Source organism: Cebidichthys violaceus, unplaced genomic scaffold (assembly GCF_023349555.1).
Source record: "Cebidichthys violaceus isolate CVI_PGR_0920_01 unplaced genomic scaffold, fCebVio1.0.p SCAF_38, whole genome shotgun sequence".
NCBI lineage: Eukaryota > Metazoa > Chordata > Actinopteri > Perciformes > Stichaeidae > Cebidichthys > Cebidichthys violaceus.
Window position 1 is genome coordinate 702,143 of NW_027176572.1, and position 24,652 is coordinate 726,794.

Here is a 24,652-nt window from a genome sequence, read left to right on the forward strand (position 1 = left end):
TTATTAATTTATATGACAATCAGGATATAGAATCAAAAATTATCAGAATCTACATGTTGAACACTTTACTTTAAAATCCTCCCTTTAATTAACACTCCACAATAAATTTCAGACACAATATCAAGAGAATGTCCTCAGTGGTAGATATCTGTACAGCCCTGTTTCATCTTTTGTATGAAATAATTTGGCAATAATCAGTTTTCATTGGTCGCAATGTTGTCTTTTAACTTGAAGGACTTTGAATGCAGAGGTTTTTGTTGCCATTGAGTGTTTTTCATCATTATGGATACTTTGACGTGATTAAAAGATCTGAATATTTTTTCCATCACTGGAAATCAAACCCCAGAATTGTGGGAAGTAAATCTTTAAATGAATGCCACAGAATTAATCAATAAAACATCTATATGTGAAACAGGATTACAGTTGTTAATTTCAATCTGATACACAGAAAATAAAAAAATCAGAGCAGATAATCATCTTCAGTCATCACTGTTTACATCTGACACACAAATAGGCCTACACAGAAAGAAAAAAGGAGTGTGAACACACGTTTCTCCACATCGGTGGAGTTTCAGTGGAACTCTATCGCCTCCCAGTGGCAGTTTAGTGAATGTTTGTTCTGACTTTTCCTTCATTGTAGTCAGACAGGAATCAACAGTCAGTAAGCTGCTCTGGTTCTGACCCATGATTGTGCTACATGCTTCATATTCACATTTGTATTATATATATATATATATATATATATATATATATATATACACACACATTATATATATATATATATATATATATATATATATATACACACACACATTATATATATATATATATATAATGTGTTCTACTGCAGGTTTGATGAGCCCACTTTATCACAAAATGTAAACATATGATACATTAACAAAAAGGGATTGTTTTGAATAGAAAAAATGCCACATCAAACAAGAAGATCAATATTAGACAACACTGCAAAACTCTAGCTGGACTCTATTGTTTATTAAACATGATGAAGTGCCATCTAGGATGCCCTTCAGTGGATATAAAGTTATGAAGAGGCTTATAGGACAAAGAGAAACCTACATTATACACAACTTCACAGTTTATTTCTTCTCTGAAGTCCAACACTTGCTACTTTAAAAAGTTTACCCTCTGGACCAAGTATGTATAGTTCATAGTTTCAGAGTTTAATTCTATACCCTAATAACAACAATCTATATAACAACATTATACGTTTTAAAACATATATAACAACAAAGCATTGCTCCACTACTCTGATTCTGCTTTCTGTGCTCGAGCTTTGCAGGGAGAGTAAACAAACCGCAACTCGACCGACCAATGGTGTAACGTCGTGCTTCACTCCTCCTCCTTTTCACCGACATGCAAGTGTAGGAGTTCAGTGAAAAGGAGCACGTGAAGAAGCAGCAGCTCTAACGGGACAAAAAGAACAGTTTGACTTTTGCTCAAAGCACAGACTTCTGTTTCTGTTGAGTGAAACTCTCACATGAGGAGAAGAAAATGGCTCAGAAAGGAGTTCATCTGGACCGGGAGACCTTCTCTTGTTCCATCTGTCTGGATCTACTGAAGGATCCGGTGACTATTCCCTGTGGACACAGCTACTGCAGGAACTGTATTAAAACCCACTGGGATGAAGAGGAGAAGAAGAAACTCCACAGCTGTCCTCAGTGTAGACAGACCTTCAGACCGAGACCTGACCTGGTGAAAAACACCATGTTAGCAGATTTAGTGGAGCAACTGAAGAAGACTGGACTCCAAGCTGCTCCTGCTGATCACTGCTATGCTGGACCTGAAGATGTGGCCTGTGATGTCTGCACTGGGAGGAAACTGAAAGCCTTCAAGTCCTGTCTGATGTGTCTGGTCTCTTATTGTGAGAATCACCTTCAGCCTCATTATGATGTAGCTCAATTAAAGAAACACAAGCTGGTGGACCCCTCCAAGAAGCTCCAGGAGAACATCTGCTCTCGTCACGATGACGTGATGAAGATCTTCTGCCGTACTGATCAGCAGTGTATCTGTTATCTCTGCTTAATGGATGAACATAAAGGCCACGACACAGTCTCAGCTGCAGCAGAAAGGACTGAGAGGCAGAGAGAGCTGGAGGTGAGTCGACTAAACATCCAGCAGAGAATCCAGGACAGAGAGAAAGACGTGAAGCTGCTTCAACAGGAGGTGGAGAACATCAATGTCTCTGCTGATAAAGCAGTGGAGGACAATGAGAAGATCTTCACTGAGCTGATCCGTCTCATGGAGAAAAGAAGTTCTGATGTGAAGCAGCAGGTCAGATCCCAGCAGAGAACTGAAGTGAGTCGAGTCAAAGAGCTACAGGAGAAGCTGGAGCAGGAGATCTCTGAGCTGAAGAGGAACGACACTGAGCTGAAGAAGCTCTCACACACAGAGGATCACAACCAGTTTCTACACAACTACCCCTCACTGTCACCACTCAGTGAGTCTACAGACTCATCCAGCATCAGGATTCGTCCTCTGAGCTACTTTGAGGACGTGACAGAGGCTGTGTCAGAAGTCAGAGATGAACTACAGGACGTTCTGAGAGACAAGTGGACAAACATCTCACTGACGGTGACTGAAGTGAATGTTTTACTGTCACAATCAGAGCCCAAGACCAGAGCTGAGTTCTTAAAATATTCACGTGAAATCACACTGGATCCAAACACAGCACACACACGTCTGTTATTATCTGATGGAAACAGAAAAGCAACATTAATGAGTCAACATCAGTCTTATTCTAGTCATCCAGACAGATTCACTGGATGTGAGCAGGTCCTGAGTAGAGAGAGTCTGACTGGACGTTGTTACTGGGAGGTGGAGTGGAGAGGAGGAGTTTTTGTAGCAGTCGCTTACAAGAATATCAGCAGAAAATGTGATTTCAGTAGATGTGAATTTGGATGGAATGACAAATCTTGGGCATTAACATGTGACGAAAACAGTTATAACTTTCGGTACAAGTCAACAGATACTCCCATCTCAGATCCCCGGTCCTCCAGAGTAGGAGTGTACCTGGATCACAGAGCAGGTATTCTGTCTTTCTACAGCGTCTCTGAAACCATGACTCTCCTCCACAGAGTCCAGACCGCATTCACTCAGCCTCTCTATGCTGGACTTTGTCCTTTTAATTTTGGAGACTCTGCTGAGTTGTGTAAACTGAAATAGACAGAAGTCCTTTCAGGGTTGAACTCTGTGTTTGAACTCTTCAACTCATTTTGTCTCCATGTTTGTTGCTGACAGCTGATTGTTGTGGCGTTTCTTCACTGCACAGAGATCAGCTGTCAGTCAAACATTGTGGGCGGTACTTTGACATCTTGTCATGAGTTGTTCTGTAAATGTTTGAGTTTCTTTAGATGGAGCTCCTTCCTGGTTCTGTTCAGTCATGGAGGCTCTCACTGCTCATGATGATGTTTGTTTACCTGAACTGACATTTCTCTGCATGAACATTTAAACTTCTCTGAGCTCTAAATGTCTGATGAATATTTGTATTGATGCTTTTATTTTGTTGTTTCTCTTCCACTGCATAAATCTTAAGAGAGAAAACAGCAGACCTTCATTTATCAGAGATATTTAGTTCTCTTTGTGTTCATTTGTGAATAAATGTATCGTTGATCAAGAGTCATTGAACAGACTTTACTGATGGGATGTGTGAACAAACTGAATGTTTACATGATGAATAAACAAACATGAACAAAGTATTTTCTTCTTGTCTTCGTTCCAGGGTTTCACACAAAGCTGATGGAGAGAATATGAAACTAATATGAGAGAATAACTGAGTCAGTTTTCCTCCTGAAACTTAAACTAAAAAGTGTTTAGAGTGCTTGTTGCAACATTGTATTCATAACATGAGGCCACTAATTACATGAATAATAAATACATAAATAAATAATATCCTGTCAAAAGCTACTGATCTCCAACATGACCACCAGGTGGACCCAGAAGCCGTTGGACCATCTATAGACTTCTCTTCCCAGAGTCCTTTGCGTCCGTGTGTTTCTTTTTTTTCCCCTCATCATATTCCCGCTACTAACTTCCGGTCGGAGCTCACAGAAGAGGAAACAGATGACTCGTCTGCTGCGTCGAAGTTGAAACCTCTCGACGGCTCGTTCGGTATAATTTAAACCCGTTAAAGGAGCGACTTTGACCGGTAAGGACACGACATGGATACTTTTATAAAAACAACCGTTTCGAAGACGTGACTTGAAGCTAACGAGCTAGCTTAGTTGCTACGTTAACGTTACACTAGCCGCTGGTAAACACCTCTGCTCTTCATTATGTCATCCTTGGTGCAGCTGGTCGGTTCTTGTCCTCATATTTCACTTTTGTTGTGTCATTATTGTGCTTGTACGTCGGGCTAGTGGGCTCAAACATATGCTAATGACCCACAGTGGTGCTGTTGTTGTTGTTGTTGTTGTTGTTGACCTCCTCTCTGTCTCAGGCTCTTCGCGTTTCCTGCTGCAGTTTTTTTTTCTTAAAATCTGAAATTTCAAGTTGCTAAAGTGATGCAGAGAAATTGCGTCCAGTGCAGATTTAATAAGACGTTAGTAGTAAGTACATGCACACAAGTAGTACATCAAATATTAAGGTACTTGTGCTTTATTTTAGTATTTCCATTTCGTGCTAATACCTTCTAGTGTTCTTCTATGTACTCATCATCTGGTAGTAGTAGTGTGGATGTAGTCTTCAGTCTGATGGAGTTTCTCCTTTAGTAACATCCTGTCTGTAAATACAAGTACAGGAAACTCCAACAAATCACTATGTATAATAAATATAATATATAAGGTGGGATGTATATGGATGTATGCTATATTATAATGTACAGTACAACAATATACCACAAAATATATAATGAATCATTAAAAAAAAAACTGCTACTAATACCACAACTGCTACTACTACAATAATATATGTTGTAATGTAGAATTCATATTTCTTATTTTTATCAAATTAGCGTAAAAACATATCTGATATCAATATATCAGAATTTGCAACACTGACGGTTAAGATTTGTATTTTGTTTTTGTGACCAAGAGACACACTCAGAGCCACGTTTTACAGTTTAATAAAACTAAAACTCACTCACAGGTAAATGAGGACATCGTTTCTAATTGACCTCACGTTTAGTTTAATTATCTGATTTAGTCTTTAAGAAGTTCCTCATGCTGTCTCTGAACTGGGAGGACTGGTTTTGTGTGTGTGTGTGTGTGTGTGTGTGTGTGTGTGTGTGTGTGTGTGTGTGTGTACATGTACATGTACATGTACATGTATAAGTATCCTCTCTTGTCTGAGATGTCTGTTATAAATACAGCTGAACTGTACTTGAGTAATGAAATGAAACATTAAGTTAAATTCTTCTTTTGTTTTGTCTTTGAAATACTTCCCTAAAAAAAACGGTCAAATCAAGTTTTGTGGCGTTTATATAAGTCTTGTGGCATGAAAAGAGGAAGCTGGAGGAGAGTTGTACTTTCACGTGATATTACAGTATTTGTTTTCACTTGTCTGAGTTACAGTATGTTTGCTAAAAGGCTGAAGGCAGCGTCCGTGCTGCATATTTTCAACCTCTCGTCTTCTTGTGTGTGAGGATGTTAAAGGCTCTGTCAGCTTTCACCGTCTTCAACATTCTTTCATGTTCTGCGACGTCCTGTTTTCTCCGTTGTGTTATATGACGATATAATACCGTCATATTTTGGTGGTCAAAGATCACGGACACTGTGACCTCACACAAAAAAAAACGTTTCGTCCATAACTCAAAACTTTATGTGCAAATTATGACACTTTAACACAAATGTCAAGGATGACCGTTTGGATGTGAGCTGTAACTTTGCTCAGTCTTCGTAGATCACATTGACGCTGTCCACTTAAATGCAGCTCTCAGTTCGGTGTTCACATAATATATTACATTTTAATATTAAAAAAAAAAAATGATTCTACTGCTTTTGACAAGTTTTTGCGATGGATTTAAGATCATGAGACGCTGTAAACGGATATATTTTGTGATTTTTAAAAAGTCATTTTTCCACTTAAGTAGCCTTTAAGATATGAAATCATGAGACGCAACCCGGTTATAACGAGCTCAGAGAACAATGAGCTGATCTCTGAGCTCGTCTGTGTCAGAGACGTACAGTGAGAGCAGAAAAGCAATTAGTTCCACTTCCTGAAACAAAGACATCATAACGGGATATGACCAAAGGTCAGAGCACAATGATAACACTGTTATCATTGTCATGCGACACATCAGTTTTATAACAGAACGAGGGAATAAAGCAGAAGAGCCGTGTTTTGTTCTTTGATGTTTGTTCAGCATCGCTCGTTGCTCCGGACGTCTCACGATCTTCAGTGTACAGAGGATGAATCCTCACGTCTGACCTCCTGCTCCATCCTTCCTCCCTGCAGACACAGTGATGAAGTTAACCTCCACAGAGCGAGTCCACATCCACTAAAACCAGGCCTCCCCCTGACTCCGCCTTCTGTTGACCGGTGGGCGGCGCTGGCCCGGCTCAGGGCGGCGGCGGCGGTGGTGGTGGTGGTGGTGCTGGTGCTGGTGCGTGACCAGAGATGGACAGCCGATGCAGCAGCAGCGCCGATTCCCGGCTGACCGGCAGGAGGGTGGGCTCCATCAACAGCACGGCCATCTGCGCGAGGGTGGAGTCGTACGACGCCGGGCAGAAGAAGTGCATCTCGGACGTGAGGAGGACCTTCTGCCTCTTCGTCACCTTTGACTTCCTGTTCATCACTCTGCTCTGGATCATAGAGCTCAACGTAAGACCGTTGTGTTTGTTTGATTCACGAGTGCGGACGCAACATGGATCGCTTTTGGGCTGTTTTATGTTGCCATCAGTTTTGCTTTGTGCTATCGTTTTCACACAACAGGTCAGCTGACCATCGTTAGCACGTTATCCAATCCTAACCCTCAGATGCAGCCTCGGCTGCACACACAGTCGTGGCTTCTTATGGTCAGACGTCTTTGTTTGAATTGTGTCAAGGACGAAACAGAAACCAGGTCAGGTGCTGCTGGAGAAATGAATCGAGCTCGTGGACTTATAAAACTTCTGAGCCCCCGAAGGAGGAAGTGATTTTTACTGCGGCACACATTCCCAGAACGCTCCAGTTTCAACACACACACACACACACACACACACACACACACACTCACACTCACACTCACACTCACACTCACACTGTCTGTATAACTGTCGTCTCTCTGACCTGCTCGACTCAAAGGGGTTTCCTGCTCCCTTTTTTTTTTTTTTGCTAAGTTTGCAGAACTTTCTCTTTTAACTGTAACGTTACGCTTTGTAAACAATGCAACAAAAATCTCAATCCAGCGTGAGACGACAAGTAATCCAGTTATTTGTGTTCAAAAGTGGTCCGAGCACCAGAGTCCTTTTTTGGAAAACTCTTTTTTCTGCAGCAGGGTCAGTCTGACGGTCTGCTCCGCTCAGTCCTGGTTCTGGTTCTTCTGTCCCTCCCTTCCCTCCAGCGGGCCCAGCAATACGATATGCAAGGCTGGGCAGACTGTCAGACCCAGCTGCAGTAAGATGAGAGGTTTTCTAAAGGGACTCTGGTGCTCAGGAACATCACCACTTTTTGTGCCCAAATCAACACAAATGAATGTTCCTTGTAGTTCCTTAAATCAATATAGAAGATGATTGTTAGTTGCAGTCCCACACACCTTTATAGCAAGTCATCCAATACTATCTTGGATGTGTCTGTCTGGACTTAAAGTGGTGGACCCACTAACATATTGAAGAAGATATTAACCTTAGTTATCTAGTGTAATAATTGTACTTCTCTGTTGGTTGACAGCTCTGTATTTTAGTGAGAGCTGTCATTAGAGCCTCAGAGTTTTATTGAGTCCCTGGATGAGAATCAAACTGAAGATAAACACATAATAGGTCATTGCTGGGCGGGGAAATTCCACCGCAAAACAATGACAGTTTCAAAAACAAGTGGCCCTTCCTGTCCAACACTTCATTGCATTCATACCGACGATAGCAGTGGAGCCAACGAGGCAGCTGAACAAACCAGATCCAGTCAAACACGTCCTACAGTTTTCACTTCCTTTTGGATCTGTTTTTTAGGCGCCCAGAGTGTCCGGCAGCGTTTTATAGCAGCCTCCTCTCCTGAAGTAGAGAACTTTACACTGAAATGAAAAGTTAATACACTTGATGAGATAAAAGGTGAACCTGCAGGGATCACGTGATTCTTCCTGCTGCTGGAAAGCTGTGACTCTGATTAGTGGCAGAAAAATAGACCCTCAAACAACAGAGTGGCCCTTATGAAAGCTCCCCTTTAGTTTACAGTCTCCTGTAGCTAATAATATGAATACACATATGTATTTTTGTATTTATATATATTCTTTATATATATATTTATATATATATAATTATATTAAATATTATTTAGTATATTGTAACATATATATATATATATATATATATATTATAATGTTTATATTTTTTGTATATAATATAAAATATATATGTTAAAATACATGTATATAAAAATACATATATATATTTTTAAATATATATATTTAAAAAAATTATATATATATATAAGTCTTAACTAATACGACAACATAAAGAGACACGAGCTACTTAAACAGTTCATCAGTGAAATCTACTTGAGATTTAGTGCAGAATTCAAATCATGTTTATTAATATTAAAGTATTATTATGAGTGTGTGTGTGTGTGTGTGTGTGTGTGTGTGTGTGTGTGTGTGTGTGTGTGTGTTCACAGTGTTCTCATCAGTAGTTTGTGTTTTAACAGGTGAACGGTGGCATTCAGAAGCAGCTGGATAAAGAAGTCCTGCACTACGACTACCACGCCTCCTTCTTCGACATCTTTGTACGTTCTTCCTTTTTTTTATCTATTCATTGTTTTATCTATTTATTTTCTCATAAAGAGACGGACACGATATGCAGACATTAACATTTCACAAAAGACTTCATAGCTTAACAAATAATATTCATTTTTCTTTTTACTATTTAATGTTTTTTATAGATTAGATTATAATCCAACAAATCCATGAAATCCGCACATATGTCTAATACATTTACATAACTAAGAGTAAAAATATTAGGCTATGTTATTTTATTCAAAGGGAGAAGCATGAGGAGGTCTATCTTGTTAGACGTACTTTGATAAAAGCCGATTGAGAACCTGATTTATTATATTTAGATTCTAATATGCATCATGCATACTTTGTGCTTTGAGGGGCTCTATCAGAAGAGCATATTTAAATGATTCATTGTTTCTCTTATCTTTATTATACGTCCTCTTTCTCCATTTCTTTGGTGTTATTATTGGTTCCTCTTTCTTCATTCATTCCCTAAATGTTTACTTCCTCCTTTCCTCTCTCCTCCCTCTCGTCCCTCTCCTCCCTCAGCTCCTGGCGGTTTTCCGGTTTGCCATCCTCATCCTGGCCTACGCCGTCTGTCAGCTTCGTCACTGGTGGGCCATCGCAGTGAGTTTTCTTTATTTAGAGACCGTGATGCCGTAGTTCTGTACTTGTGCCAGCAGAGGGCGCTGCTGAGAGGAAGCACTCGTTCTGTCTATGAGCTTCAATCAAAGTCACTTTTGTTTGAGGATGAGTGTGTTTTGTTGTCGTTGTTGTTGTTTACCTGAATGTTGTGTTCACGTTCCTATACCTGCCACTGATGCACGTCTCCTCTGTTTCTCAGATCTCGACTGCAGTCTGCTGCGTGTTCTTGATTGTTAAAGTCATTTTATCAAAGGTAAGAGTCACATGATCCATTCTAATCAAAAAGACTCATTTCTATGTTTTCTTTTTAGGACCATGATGTCATTATTGTGATCAATACGTGTTTCTGATCAGAGGTCCGTACGTCTGGCTGCTCTCTCGCTGCTCCACCTGCTGCTCATTGTCAGAACTACACTCCTGATGCAATGTCCTCAGTAATATAGATAAAAAACAAAGTAATGTACTAAACACTCTTTTGTGTGTGTGTGTGTGTGTGTGTGTGTGTGTGTGTGTGTGTGTGTGTGTGTGTGTGTGTGTGTGTGCGCGCGCAGCTGCTGTCTCAGGGGGCCTTTGGGTACCTGCTGCCCATCATCTCCTTCGTGTTGGCCTGGATAGAAACATGGCTGCTCGACTTCAAGGTTCTGCCTCAGGAGGCCGAGGACGAAAACAGTGAGTCACAGTCACACCTCTCACTACTACTACTGCTACTACTGCTAATATCCAGGAGAAGAAGTATTTAGAGTATTCTTTACTTGAACTAAAGTACCAATACGTGTTTGTTTTTTAAATACTCTTCACTACTCGTTACATGTAAAAGTCCTGCAATTAAAAATACTGTTTTAAAATGTAGTGGAGTAGCAGAAAAGTATTAGTACCTCAAAGATTATTCCTCGAGTTCCTTCCTTTCATTGTCTTCTGTCTCGATCACCAGGTGAAGTGTTGGTTTTTCTTTTACACTTTAACTTCTATCTTTTAAACCTGTTTTCACCGATGAATCTCTTTAACATCCTCATTGAAACACATATTGTAGATTCATCTGTCTTTCACTTTTCTTTCCCCAAAAATCTGATAATATTTCTTCAGGGAGTGCAGTTAGTGACAGTGTGGGCTCCATTGTTATCTCTTGACAGCTTGCGGTAGCAGCAGCAGCAGCAGGGGGCGGAGCTTAGCCAAGGGTCGATCACTGCTGTTGCTGCTCCCTTCATGTGTCCTCCTCCTCCTTCTTGTGTTTCAGGATATCAGTCCATCATGGACGCCACAGAGCGAGCTCCTCTCATGTGTCCGGGTCCTTTATCTGACGGACAGTTCTACTCTCCACCAGAGTCTGTGGCAGGTCTGTGGACTCCCATCAGCCCCCGAAATATCTCACACTCACCGAAAATCATTTTCTTAACAATTCACAAGCTCAGTGCGATGCAGAGATTTTTATTTTACTTGTTCAGGTTTTGAGATTTTGAGACGTCAATTCCATCCACGAAAAAACTATGAAAAATGTATGACGTTTATTTCAACGAATAAAAACTAAATGATGACGTGACCGGCAGAGAGAGACGGTGACAGAGGACTGAGACTTTTTGGACAGTCTATGATATTATGTAACTCATTTCAACCAACTGTAACGTAACTTTTTTAGAAATGTTATACTATGACTTTTTTGGACATAAAATATTTTGACTTTTTTTATGACTTTTAGCATACTATACTAATACAATGTTATGACTTTTAGCATACTATACTAATAAAATTGTATCACTTTTTTCGACATACTGTATAATTTTTTTAGTACTTTTTTGACTTTTATTTTTTACCTTTTTCCAACATACTATACTGACTTTTTGAGAAATGCTCTACTAAGACATTTTCATGACTTTTTACAACATAGGTTTCTTGACTTGTCATGATTTTTTTTAGACATACTATGACTCATTTTGACAGACATTACTGTAACTCTTTTCATGATTTCATTCAACTTACTATACTATGACTTTTTCAGTACTTTTTGGACATCATATGACTTTATTGGGACTTTTTCCCGACATACTATACCATGACTTTTTTTTTTTAACATAACATGACATTTTCTTACTTTTTTAAACACACTATGACTCATTGTGACAGCTGGCTACCTAAGTGTGCCGTGTTTTATCTTCCCACTGATTAGTTTGTGTCTCTTGTTCAGACTCTGATGAGGAACTGGATGATAAACATGATCCAGAGAAAGGGCTCATTCAGCAGGTGATCTAACAGGTACGCAGCGACACGTCGTGTTCACGATACAGTTGATATCTTCACCCAAATCATGAACCGCATTTTGATCATTTTCTTTTGTTTTTTGTTCTCCTCAGGATCTCCACTTCTGAAGTATTTTCTCCTGCTCCTCTTGTGCTACTGAGGGACAATTCTGCCTTACACATTCAGCCATTTCTGTCTTTATTTAAGTTTTTGTATATCCATCCCCACGAATGCACGGCTGTTTCTGACACCAGTCTGTGTCTGTTTATTTCTTTCCCTAAGGAATGAATGTCTTGTAGTTACAGTTGTGTTTTAATTTGCCGATGGTTTTCACACACTTGGGTTTGAAGTCGCTGTAAAGGAAAGTAAGCTCGCTCCATAGTCTCTGCATTAAAAAAGAAGGATTCTTTTTCGGCCGGTATTGAGCTCATGGACCACGCAGAGGCGTAATATCTAAAACCTACTGCGCTTAATAACTGAGAAACATATTTGACCGCTTCTAGGATTTAAAAAAAAACAACAACAGAGAAGCAGCTTTGCACGAAAAACACACAATGTGAATATTTTAGGAAGACTATCGGCTTTGAAAAGAGTAAAGTATTGTTTGACCTGGTGCTGGTGTCCAGCACTTCCACATGAAGGTTTGAGCTGCTCGGTATGAACTGCTCACTGCTCACACAAAGCTGCTATCAGACGCAGTCGGAGCTCATTAAGAGTTCAAAAAAGATTACATGTACATATCTTCATGCATGCCTTGCAAGCCGAGTGGTTTTGTTTTTATGAAACGCTTGTCTAAAACAGAATCATTAAAATGTGAAATCTTGTGTGGTTGTTTTTGTGTGTTTTTGTCGCCATTGTTCTCCTGAACTACGGAGACTCAAAGGTATGACTCAGATCCTTCAACTTAATTAAGAGAAGTAATAGCGACGGTGTAAAAGTGGAAGTCCTGCATTCTAAGTCTCATTTGGGTAAATGTACAGAATGGTGCATATCAGAATATTGTTATATTACTGGATTATAATTATTGATGCATTAATGTGTTCATCACTTTGATATTGCAGCTAATGGTGTTAGTTGATTATTATAATATTTTGTAATATTATTGTTAATCAGTAACTCAGGGTATCCAGTAAATGTAGCGGAGTAGAAGGTACAATATTTAACTTTTTATTGAAAGTGTTATGACAAAGTATTTACTATGACATTATTTAAATGTAATTTATTGAATGTTATTTACTATACTATGACTTTTTTAAAAAGGGACTACACAAGCTTTTCACGCATTGTTCAACATACTATCCTAAGACTTTTTATGACATATTTAGACATTGGTATACAATGACATTTTATAACTATACGATGATGTTTTAATAACCTTTTTCTTCAGGCTAACCCAGCAACAGGAGCTTGGTGACTTCATTTGTCCGCCTCTTCACCGACGCCTGGCTCCATCGTGGCATCCTGGATCAAGCAGCACCTGACAGAGAGGACAGAGCACAGGACTCTGGGAGGAGGACAGGAGCCACACTCTGTGTTTGCATGTTGTTTTTCTATATTATCTGCACAGAGATTGGTTTTGAGTCTACAGTCCTCCTGATGCACATTAGAAAGATGTATTGTGTGTAAGTGTGTTACAGGGATGCACTATTTTGGTTTTGTTTTGTTAATGGTTTTCTTGCATAGCAAATGGGGAACAACTGCATTGGGATATTTAACCGTGTTTTGCATAATGAAAATTAAATATCCTTAAATCCTTATGACTATCAAATGTTCTGACATACTAGACTGACTTTAAAAACCTTATTCAACATAAAATACAATTACTTTTTTCAACATACTACTTTCTGACTTTTTTCAACATAGTATACTATGATTATTTTAGTAGGTTTTGCAACATACCATACAAAATTATATATATATTTTTCTTTTCTTATTTTGAACTTACTATACTATGTTTTTTTCGACATAGAATACTGATTGTTAATGACTTTTCTAAATACTATACTATGACTTTTTATGACTTTTTTCGACATGCTATACTACGATTGTTTTCGACATGCTACACTATGACATTTTTTATGATTTTTTTCGAAAGAATACTATAATTTTTTATGATTATTTCGACATACTATACGATGATTCTTTATGATTTTTTTTACATCAAATACTATGATTGTTTATGACTTTTCGACAGGCTATACTATGACTGTTTTTCACCTTTTTCGAAATGCTATACTATGACTTTTTTCAACGGGCTATACTATGACTTTTTCCGACATGCTATACTATGACTGTTTTTCACTTTTTTCAACATGCTATACTATGACTTCTTTTGACATGCTATACTATGACTTCTTTTGACATGCTATACTATGACTTCTTTTGACATGCTATACTATGACTTCTTTTGACATGCTATACTATGACTTTTTTCAACATGCTATACTATGACTGTTTTTCGACATAATATACTATCAGGGGTTTTTTCAGCATGCTATGGCGTAGTGACCGTGGGTAAGTGGAGAGCAGGGCTGCCTTTCATTCAGAGGGTTGTTGGTTCACTCCCCAGCTCCAGCTAGTCAATTTGTCCAATTTAACTGTTTTTCACTTTTTTCGACATGCAATACTATGACTGTTTTTTACTTTTTTCGACATGCTATACTATGACTGTTTTTCACTTTTTTCGACAGGCTATACTATGACTGTTTTTCACTTTTTTCGACGGGCTGTACTATTACTGTTTTTCACTTTTTTCGACATGCTATACTATGACTGTTTTTCGACATAATATACTATCAGGTTTTTTTTCAACATGCTACAGCGTAGTGACCGCAGGTAAGTGGAGAGCAGGGCTGCCTTTCAATCAGAGGGTTGTCGGTTCACTCCCCACCTCCAGCTAGTCCATTTGTCCAATTTAACTTTTTTCGACATGCGATACTATGACTGTTTTTCACTTTTTTCGACAAGCTATACTATGACTGTTTTCGACATGCTACACTATGAATTTTTCGACTTGCTATACTATGACTGTTTTTCACTTTTTTCAACATGCTATACTATGACTGTTTTTTACTTTTTTCGACAGGCTATACTATGACTTTTTTTCACTTTTTTCGACAGGCTATACTATGACTTTTTTCAACATGCTATACTATGACTGTTTTTTACTTTTTCGACAGGCTATACTATGACTGTTTCTCACTTTTTTCGACAGGCTATACTATGACTGTTTTCGACATGCTATACTATGACTGTTTTTTACTTTTTTCGACAGGCTATACTATGACTGTTTTTCACTGTTTTTGACATGCTACACTACGACTTTTTTCGACTTGCTATACTATGACTGTTTTTCGACATAATATACTATCAGGTTTTATTTCAGCATGCTATGGCGTAGTGACCGCGGGTAAGTGGAGAGCAGGGCTGCCTTTCAATCAGAGAGTTGTCAGTTCATTCCCCAGCTCCAGCTAGTCAATTTGTCCAATTTCACTGTTTTCGACATGCTATACTATGACTGTTTTTCACTTTTTTCAACAGGCTATACTATGACTGTTTTTCACTGTTTTTGACATGCTACACTATGACTTTTTTCGACTTGCTATACTATGACTGTTTTTTTACTTTTTTCGACATACTATACTATGACCATTTTCGACATGCTATACTATGACTGTTTTTCACTTTTTTCGACATGCTATACAATGACTGTTTTTCACTTTTCTCGACAGGCTGTACTATGACTGTTTTCGACATGCTATACTATGACTGTTTTCGACATGCTATACAATGACTGTTTTTCACTTTTTTCGACATGCTATACTATGACTGTTTTCGACATGCTATACTATGACTGTTTTTCACTTTTTTCAACATGCTATACTGTGACTTCTTTCGACATGCTATACTATGACTTTTTCCGACATGCTATACTATGACTTTTTTCGACATGCTATACTATGACTGTTTTTTACTTTTTTCGACAGGCTATACTATGACTGTTTTTTACTTTTTCGACAGGCTATACTATGACTGTTTCTCACTTTTTTCGACAGGCTATACTATGACTGTTTTTCACTTTTTCGACAGGCTATACTATGACTGTTTCTCACTTTTTTCGACAGGCTATACTATGACTGTTTTCGACATGCTATACTATGACTGTTTTTTACTTTTTTCGACAGGCTATACTATGACTGTTTTTCACTGTTTTTGACATGCTACACTATGACTTTTTTCGACTTGCTATACTATGACTGTTTTTTGACTTTTTTCGACATACTATACTATGACCGTTTTCGACATGCTATACTATGACTGTTTTTCGATATAATATACTATCAGGTTTTTTTTCAGCATGCTATGGCGTAGTGACCGCGGGTAAGTGGAGAGAAGGGCTGCCTTTCAATCAGAGGGTTGTCGGTTCATTCCCCAGCTCCAGCTAGTCAATTTGTCCAATTTAACTTTTTTCGACAAGCGATACTATGACTGTTTTTCACTTTTTTCGACAGGCTATACTATGACCATTTTCGACATGCTACACTATGACTTTTTTCGACTTGCTATACTATGACTGTTTTTCACTTTTTTCAACATGCTATACTATGACTTCTTTCGACATGCTATACTATGACTTTTTCCGACATGCTATACTATGACTTTTTCCGACATGCTATACTATGACTTTTTTCGACATGCTATACTATGACTGTTTTTCACTTTTTTCGACATGCTATACAATGACTGTTTTTCACTTTTTTCGACATACTATACAATGACTGTTTTTCACTTTTTTCGACAGGCTATACTATGACTGTTTTCGACATGCTATACTATGACTGTTTTCGACATGCTATATTATGACTTTTTCCGACATACTATACTATGACTTTTTTCGAAATGCTATACTATGACTTTTTTCGACATGCTATACTATGACTGTTTTTCACTTTTTTCGACGGGCTATACTCTGACTGTTTTTCACTTTTTTCAACATGCTATACTATGACTGTTTTTCATTTTTTTTCGACATCCTATACTATGACTGTTTTTCACTTTTTTCAACATGCTATACTATGACTTTTTCCGACATGCTATACTATGACTTTTTTCGACATGCTATACTATGAGTGTTTTTCACTTTTTTCGACATGCTATACTATGACTGTTTTCGACATGCTATACTATGACTGTTTTCGACATGCTATATTATGACTGTTTTCGACATGCTATACTATGACTGTTTTTCACTTTTTTCGACATGCTATACAATGACTGTTTTTCACTTTTTTCGACAGGCTATACTATGACTGTTTTCGACATGCTATACTATGACTGTTTTCGACATGCTATATTATGACTGTTTTTTGACTTTTTTCGACATGCTATACTATGACTTTTTCCGACATACTATACTATGACTTTTTTCGACATACTATACTATGACTTTTTCCGACATACTATACTATGACTTTTTTCGACAGGCTATACTATGACTTTTTTCGAAATGCTATACTATGACTTTTTTCAACATGCTATACTATGACTGTTTTTCACTTTTTTCGACGGGCTATACTATGACTGTTTTTCAATTTTTTCGACATGCTATACTATGACTGTTTTTCGACATAATATACTATCAGGTTTTTTTTCAACATGCTATGGCGTAGTGACCGCGGGTAAGTGTAGAGCAGGGCTGCCTTTCAATCAGAGGGTTGTCGGTTCACGCTCCAGCTAGTCAATTTGTCCAATTTAACTTTTTTCGACATGCGATACTATGACTGTTTTTCACTTTTTTCGACATGCTATACTATGACTGTTTTTCACTTTTTTCAACATGCTATACTATGACTTCTTTCGACATGCTATACTATGACTGTTTTCGACATGCTATACTATGACTGTTTTCGACATGCTATACTATGACTGTTTTTCACTTTTTTTCGACGGGCTATACTATGACTGTTTTTCACTTTTTTCGACATGCTATACTATGACTGTTTTCGACATGCTATACTATGACTGTTTTTTACTTTTTTCGACAGGCTATACTATGACTGTTTTTTGACTTTTTTCGACATGCTATACTATGACTGTTCTTCGACATAATATACTATCAGGTTTTTTTTCAGCATGCTATGGCGTAGTGACCGCGGGTGAGTGGAGAGCGGGGCTGCCTTTCAATCAGAGGGTTGTCGGTTCACTCCCCAGCTCCAGCTAGTCAATTTGTCCAATTTAACTTTTTTCGACATGCGGTACTATGACTGTTTTTCACTTTTTTCGACAGGCTATACTATGACTGTTTTCGACTTGCTATACTATGACTGTTTTTTTACTTTTTTCGACATACTATACTATGACCGTTTTCGACATGCTATACTATGACTGTTTTTCATTTTTTTCGACATGCTATACTATGACTGTTTTTCACTTTTTTCAACATATTATACTATGACTTCTTTCGACATGCTATACTATGACTTTTTCCGACATGCTATACTATGACTTTTTTCAACATGCTATACAATGACTGTTTTTCACTTTTTTCGACAGGCTATACTATGACTGTTTTCGACATGCTATACTATGACTGTTTTTTTACTTTTTTCGACATACTATACTATGACTTTTTCGAAATGCTATACTATGACTTTTTTCGACATGCTATACTATGACTGTTTTTCACTTTTTTCGACATGCTATACAATGACTGTTTTTCACTTTTTTCAACATGCTATACTATGACTGTTTTTCACTTTTTTCGACGGGCTATACTATGACTGTTTTTCAATTTTTTCGACATGCTATACTATGACTGTTTTTCGACATAATATACTATCAGGTTTTTTTTCAACATGCTATGGCGTAGTGACCGCGGGTAAGTGTAGAGCAGGGCTGCCTTTCAATCAGAGGGTTGTCGGTTCACGCTCCAGCTAGTCAATTTGTCCAATTTAACTTTTTTCGACATGCGATACTATGACTGTTTTTCACTTTTTTCGACATGCTATACTATGACTGTTTTTCACTTTTTTCAACATGCTATACTATGACTTCTTTCGACATGCTATACTATGACTTTTTCCGACATGCTATACTATGACTTTTTTCGACATGCTATACTATGACTGTTTTCGACATGCTATACTATGACTGTTTTCGACATGCTATATTATGACTGTTTTTTTACTTTTTTCGACATACTATACTATGACTTTTTCCGACATATATACTATGACTTTTTTCGACATGCTATACTATGACTGTTTTTCACTTTTTTTCGACGGGCTATACTATGACTGTTTTTCACTTTTTTCGACATGCTATACTATGACTGTTTTCGACATGCTATACTATGACTGTTTTTGACTTTTTTCGACATGCTATACTATGACTGTTTTCGACATGCGATACTATGACTGTTTTTCACTTTTTTCGACATGCTATACTATGACTGTTTTTCACTTTTTTCGACATGCTATACAATGACTGTTTTTCACTTTTTTCGACATGCTATACTATGACTGTTTTTCACTTTTTTCAACATGCTATACTATGACTTCTTTCGACATGCTATACTATGACTTTTTCCGACATGCTATACTATGACTTTTTTCGACATGCTATACTATGACTGTTTTCGACATGCTATACTATGACTGTTTTTCACTTTTTTTCGACGGGCTATACTATGACTGTTTTTCAATTTTTTCGACATGCTATACTATGACTGTTTTTCGACATAATATACTATCAGGTTTTTTTTCAACATGCTATGGCGTAGTGACCGTGGGTAAGTGTAGAGCAGGGCTGCCTTTCAATCAGAGGGTTGTCGGTTCACTCCCCAGCTCCAGCTAGTCAATTTGTCAAATTTAACTTTTTTCGACATGCAATACTATGACTGTTTTTCACTTTTTTCGACATGCTATACTATGACTGTTTTTCACTTTTTTCAACATGTTATACTATGACTTCTTTTGACATGCTATACTATGACTTTTTCCGACATGCTATACTATAACTTTTTTCGACATGCTATACAATGACTGTTTTTCACTTTTTTCGACAGGCTATACTATGACTGTTTTCGACATGCTATACTATGACTGTTTTTTTACTTTTTTCGACATACTATACTATGACTTTTTTCGAAATGCTATACTATGACTTTTTTCGACATGCTATACTATGACTGTTTTTCACTTTTTTCGACATGCTATACAATGACTGTTTTTCACTTTTTTCGACATGCTATACAATGACTGTTTTTCACTTTTTTCGACAGGCTATACTATGACTGTTTTCGACATGCTATACTATAACTGTTTTCGACATGCTATATTATGACTGTTTTTTTACTTTTTTCGACATGCTATACTATGACTTTTTCCGACATACTATACTATGACTTTTTTCGACATACTATACTATGACTTTTTCCGACATACTATACTATGACTTTTTTCGAAATGCTATACTATGACTTTTTTCGACATGCTATACTATGACTGTTTTTCACTTTTTTTCGACGGGCTATACTATGACTGTTTTTCAATTTTTTCGACATGCTATACTATGACTGTTTTTCGACATAATATACTATCAGGTTTTTTTTCAACATGCTATGGCGTAGTGACCGCGGGTAAGTGTAGAGCAGGGCTGCCTTTCAATCAGAGGGTTGTCGGTTCACTCCCCAGCTCCAGCTAGTCAATTTGTCAAATTTAACTTTTTTCAACATGCAATACTATGACTGTTTTTCACTTTTTTCGACATGCTATACTATGACTGTTTTTCACTTTTTTCAACATGCTATACTATGACTTCTTTCGACATGCTATACTATGACTTTTTCCGACATGCTATACTATGACTTTTTCCGACATGCTATACTATGACTTTTTTCGACATGCTATACAATGACTGTTTTTCACTTTTTTCGACAGGCTATACCATGACTGTTTTCGACATGCTATACTATGACTGTTTTCGACATGCTATATTATGACTGTTTTTTTACTGTTTTCGACATACTATACTATGACTTTTTCCGACATACTATACTTTGACTTTTTTCGACATGCTATACTATGACTGTTTTTCACTTTTTTCGACATGCTATACTATGACTGTTTTTTTACTTTTTTCGACATACTATACTATGACTTTTTTCGAAATGCTATACTATGACTTTTTTCGACATGCTATACTATGACTGTTTTTCACTTTTTTCAACATGCTATACAATGACTGTTTTTCACTTTTTTCGACATGCTATACAATGACTGTTTTTCACTTTTTTCGACAGGCTATACTATGACTGTTTTCGACATGCTATACTATAACTGTTTTCGACATGCTATATTATGACTGTTTTTTTACTTTTTTCGACATGCTATACTATGACTTTTTCCGACATACTATACTATGACTTTTTTCGACATACTATACTATGACTTTTTCCGACATACTATACTATGACTTTTTTCGAAATGCTATACTATGACTTTTTTCGACATGCTATACTATGACTGTTTTTCACTTTTTTTCGACGGGCTATACTATGACTGTTTTTCAATTTTTTCGACATGCTATACTATGACTGTTTTTCGACATAATATACTATCAGGTTTTTTTTCAACATGCTATGGCGTAGTGACCGCAGGTAAGTGTAGAGCAGGGCTGCCTTTCAATCAGAGGGTTGTCGGTTCACTCCCCAGCTCCAGCTAGTCAATTTGTCAAATTTAACTTTTTTCGACATGCAATACTATGACTGTTTTTCACTTTTTTCGACATGCTATACTATGACTGTTTTTCACTTTTTTCAACATGCTATACTATGACTTCTTTCGACATGCTATACTATGACTTTTTCCGACATGCTATACTATGACTTTTTCCGACATGCTATACTATGACTTTTTTCGACATGCTATATTATGACTGTTTTTTTACTGTTTTCGACATACTATACTATGACTTTTTCCGACATACTATACTATGACTTTTTTCGACATGCTATACTATGACTGTTTTTCACTTTTTTCGACGGGCTATACTATGACTGTTTTTCACTTTTTTCGACATGCTATACTATCACTGTTTTTCGACATAATATACTATCAGGTTTTTTTTCAACATGCTATGGCGTAGTGACCGCGGGTAAGTGGAAAGCAGGGCTGCCTTTCAATCAGAGGGTTGTCGGTTCACTCCCCAGCTCCAGCTACTCAATTTGTCCAATTTAACTTTTTTCGACATGCGATACTATGACTGTTTTTCACTTTTTTCGACAGGCTATACTATGACCGTTTTTCACTTTTTTCGACAAGCTATACTATGACTGTTTTTCACTTTTTTCAACATGCTATACTATGACTTCTTTCGACATGCTATACTATGACTTTTTCCTACAGGCTATACTATGACTGTTTTCGACTTGCTATACTATGACTGTTTTTTGACTTTTTTCGACATACTATACTATGACCGTTTTCGACATGCTATACTATGACTGTTTTTCACTTTTTTCAACATGCTATACTATGACTTCTTTCGACATGCTATACTATGACTTTTTCCAACATGCTATACTATGACTTTTTTCAACATGCTATACAATGACTGTTTTTCACTTTTTTCGACATGCTATACTATGACTGTTTTCGACATGCTATACTATGACTGTTTTTTTACTTTTTTCGACATACTATACTATGACCGTTTTCGACATGCTATACTATGACTGTTTTTCGACATAATATACTATCAGGTTTTTTTTTCAGCATGCTATGGCGTAGTGACCGCGGGTAAGTGGAGAGCAGGGCTGCCTTTCAATCAGAGGGTTGTCGGTTCACTCCCCAGCTCCAGCTAGTCAACTTGTCCAATTTAACTTTTTTCGACATGCGACACTATGACTGTTTTTCACTTTTTTCGACAGGCTATACTATGACTGTTTTCGACTTGCTATACTATGACTGTTTTTTGACTTTTTTCGACAGGCTATACTATGACCGTTTTCGACATGCTATACTACGACTGTTTTTCATTTTTTTTCGACAGGCTATACTATGACTGTTTTTCACTTTTTTCAACATGCTATACTATGACTTCTTTTGACATGCTATACTATGACTTTTTCCGACATGCTATACTATGACTTTTTTCGACATGCTATACAATGACTGTTTTTCACTGTTTTCGACATGCTATACTATGACTTTTTCCGACATACTATACTATGACTTTTTCCGACATACTATACTATGACTTTTTTCGAAATGCTATACTATGACTTTTTTCGACATGCTATACTATGACTGTTTTTCACTTTTTTCGACATGCTATACTATGACTGTTTTTCGACATAATATACTATCAGGTTTTTTTTCAGCATGCTATGGCGTAGTGACCGTGGGTAAGTGGAGAGCAGGGCTGCCTTTCAATCAGAGGGTTGTCAGTTCACTCCCCAGCTCCAGCTAGTCAATTTGTCCAATTTAACTTTTTTCGACATGCGATACTATGACTGTTTTTCACATTTTTCAACAGGCTATACTATGACTGTTTTTGACATGCTACACGATGACTTTTTTCGACTTGCTATACTATGACTGTTTTTTGACTTTTTTCGACATACTATACTATGACCGTTGTCGACATGCTATACTATGACTGTTTTTCATTTTTTCGACATGCTACTATGACTGTTTTTTACTTTTTTCGACATGCTATACTATGACTTTTTTCGACATAATATACTATCAGGTTTTTTTTCAACATGCTATGCTTTGTTGTGGTGACCGTGACTAAGTGGAGAGCAGGGCTGCCTAATAACTAGAGGGTTGTCGGTTCACTCCCCAGCTAGTCAATTTGTCTAATTTAACTTTTAACTTTTTTCAACATGCTATACTATGACTTTTTTCAACATGCTACACTATGACTTTTTTCGACTTGCTATACTATGACTTTTTTCGACATACAATACTTTTACTTTTTTTTTCGACATGCTATACTATGACTTTTTTCGACATACTACGCTACGATTTGTTTTATGATATCCTATAACTTTTTTTTTGTATGATGTACTACCATATTTTTTCAGGATACTTTGACATTTTTACAACATACTATAATATGACAAATGTCATTGCATTCTAAATGCTATGACATTTTTTTGGAAGTATTTATGGCATACCATACTATGACATCTTTATGAAATACAATATTATGACATTTTTGATTTCTAATAAATATTTGTATGTTATACTCCACTATGACATTCTTTATAACATCTGTATATGACATACTATAATAAGAGTTGTACGGAGAATTAAACCCATAAACCACGAGTTTCTGTAATACTGTTTTATTATTTTTTCACATTTTAATTGACAGAAGTCAAGTTCCCAAGGCATTTGTAAACAGTGTGTCCACAGATCTACATGTTGCCTGTCATCAGTGTAGTTTTTCAGTCGGTCAAAAACATTTTCCTTTTTAAATAAATACAATACTGATTTTTTTTTTTTTTTGTTGTTTTTAAAGAAAAGAAGTAAACTGAGAATATTCTAACCTACATCTGCCTGAAGGAGCTCACACAGATCCAGAGCATTCGTCTGTTGTCACGGTCTGGAAATGAGGCCACATTACGACATGAAACGACTGCACGACACAGGGAGGTAAACGACGACTCCTTCGAGAGAAGGAGAAAAAACTAGAGACGCTGTCCAATCCGGTGTCCACAAATGTCCGTGGATTCAGAGAAAATCATTAACATGAGGGTGAAATACTCAGACCAACTGCATGACGGATTGTTGTTTCTGAGTGATACATACATTTAGGATACTTTAGGTCTCTAAACCTGTAAAAAACACAAATTATGTCCAAATTCTTTTTTTTTTTCAGCTTAATTTTGCAAAAATATGTTTG

General features: G+C 37.1%; 2 protein-coding genes across 2 annotated transcripts; both read left to right on the forward strand.

Moving 5' to 3' along the window:
* The first annotated feature begins 1,512 nt into the window (after positions 1 to 1,512).
* Positions 1,513 to 3,704, forward strand: LOC137884401 (tripartite motif-containing protein 16-like). The gene has a single exon (XM_068726191.1). It carries the CDS (start codon positions 1,513 to 1,515, stop codon positions 3,181 to 3,183), a length of 1,671 nt encoding a protein of 556 aa, XP_068582292.1. The 3' UTR covers positions 3,184 to 3,704.
* A 329-nt stretch (positions 3,705 to 4,033) lies between these two features.
* On the forward strand, positions 4,034 to 12,561 carry stard3nl (STARD3 N-terminal like). Its single transcript, XM_068726236.1, has 9 exons — positions 4,034 to 4,165; positions 6,412 to 6,777; positions 8,791 to 8,868; positions 9,410 to 9,487; positions 9,705 to 9,758; positions 10,057 to 10,174; positions 10,740 to 10,838; positions 11,685 to 11,752; positions 11,851 to 12,561. The coding sequence occupies exons 2-8, from the start codon at positions 6,574 to 6,576 to the stop codon at positions 11,747 to 11,749; spliced, it is 696 nt and encodes a 231-aa protein (XP_068582337.1). The 5' UTR covers positions 4,034 to 4,165; positions 6,412 to 6,573; the 3' UTR covers positions 11,750 to 11,752; positions 11,851 to 12,561.
* Positions 12,562 to 24,652: the final 12,091 nt, after the last annotated feature.

Excerpts from the sequence above, each read along its gene's own strand:
- LOC137884401 (XM_068726191.1), top strand. The coding sequence starts at position 1,513 with ATGGCTCAGAAAGGAGTTCATCTGGACCGGGAGACCTTCTCTTGTTCC.
- stard3nl (XM_068726236.1), top strand. The coding sequence starts at position 6,574 with ATGGACAGCCGATGCAGCAGCAGCGCCGATTCCCGGCTGACCGGCAGG. Across the intron at positions 9,488-9,704 it reads GTCACTGGTGGGCCATCGCA|ATCTCGACTGCAGTCTGCTG; the intron begins GTGAGTTTTCTT and ends TCTGTTTCTCAG. Across the intron at positions 10,839-11,684 it reads TCCACCAGAGTCTGTGGCAG|ACTCTGATGAGGAACTGGAT; the intron begins GTCTGTGGACTC and ends TCTCTTGTTCAG.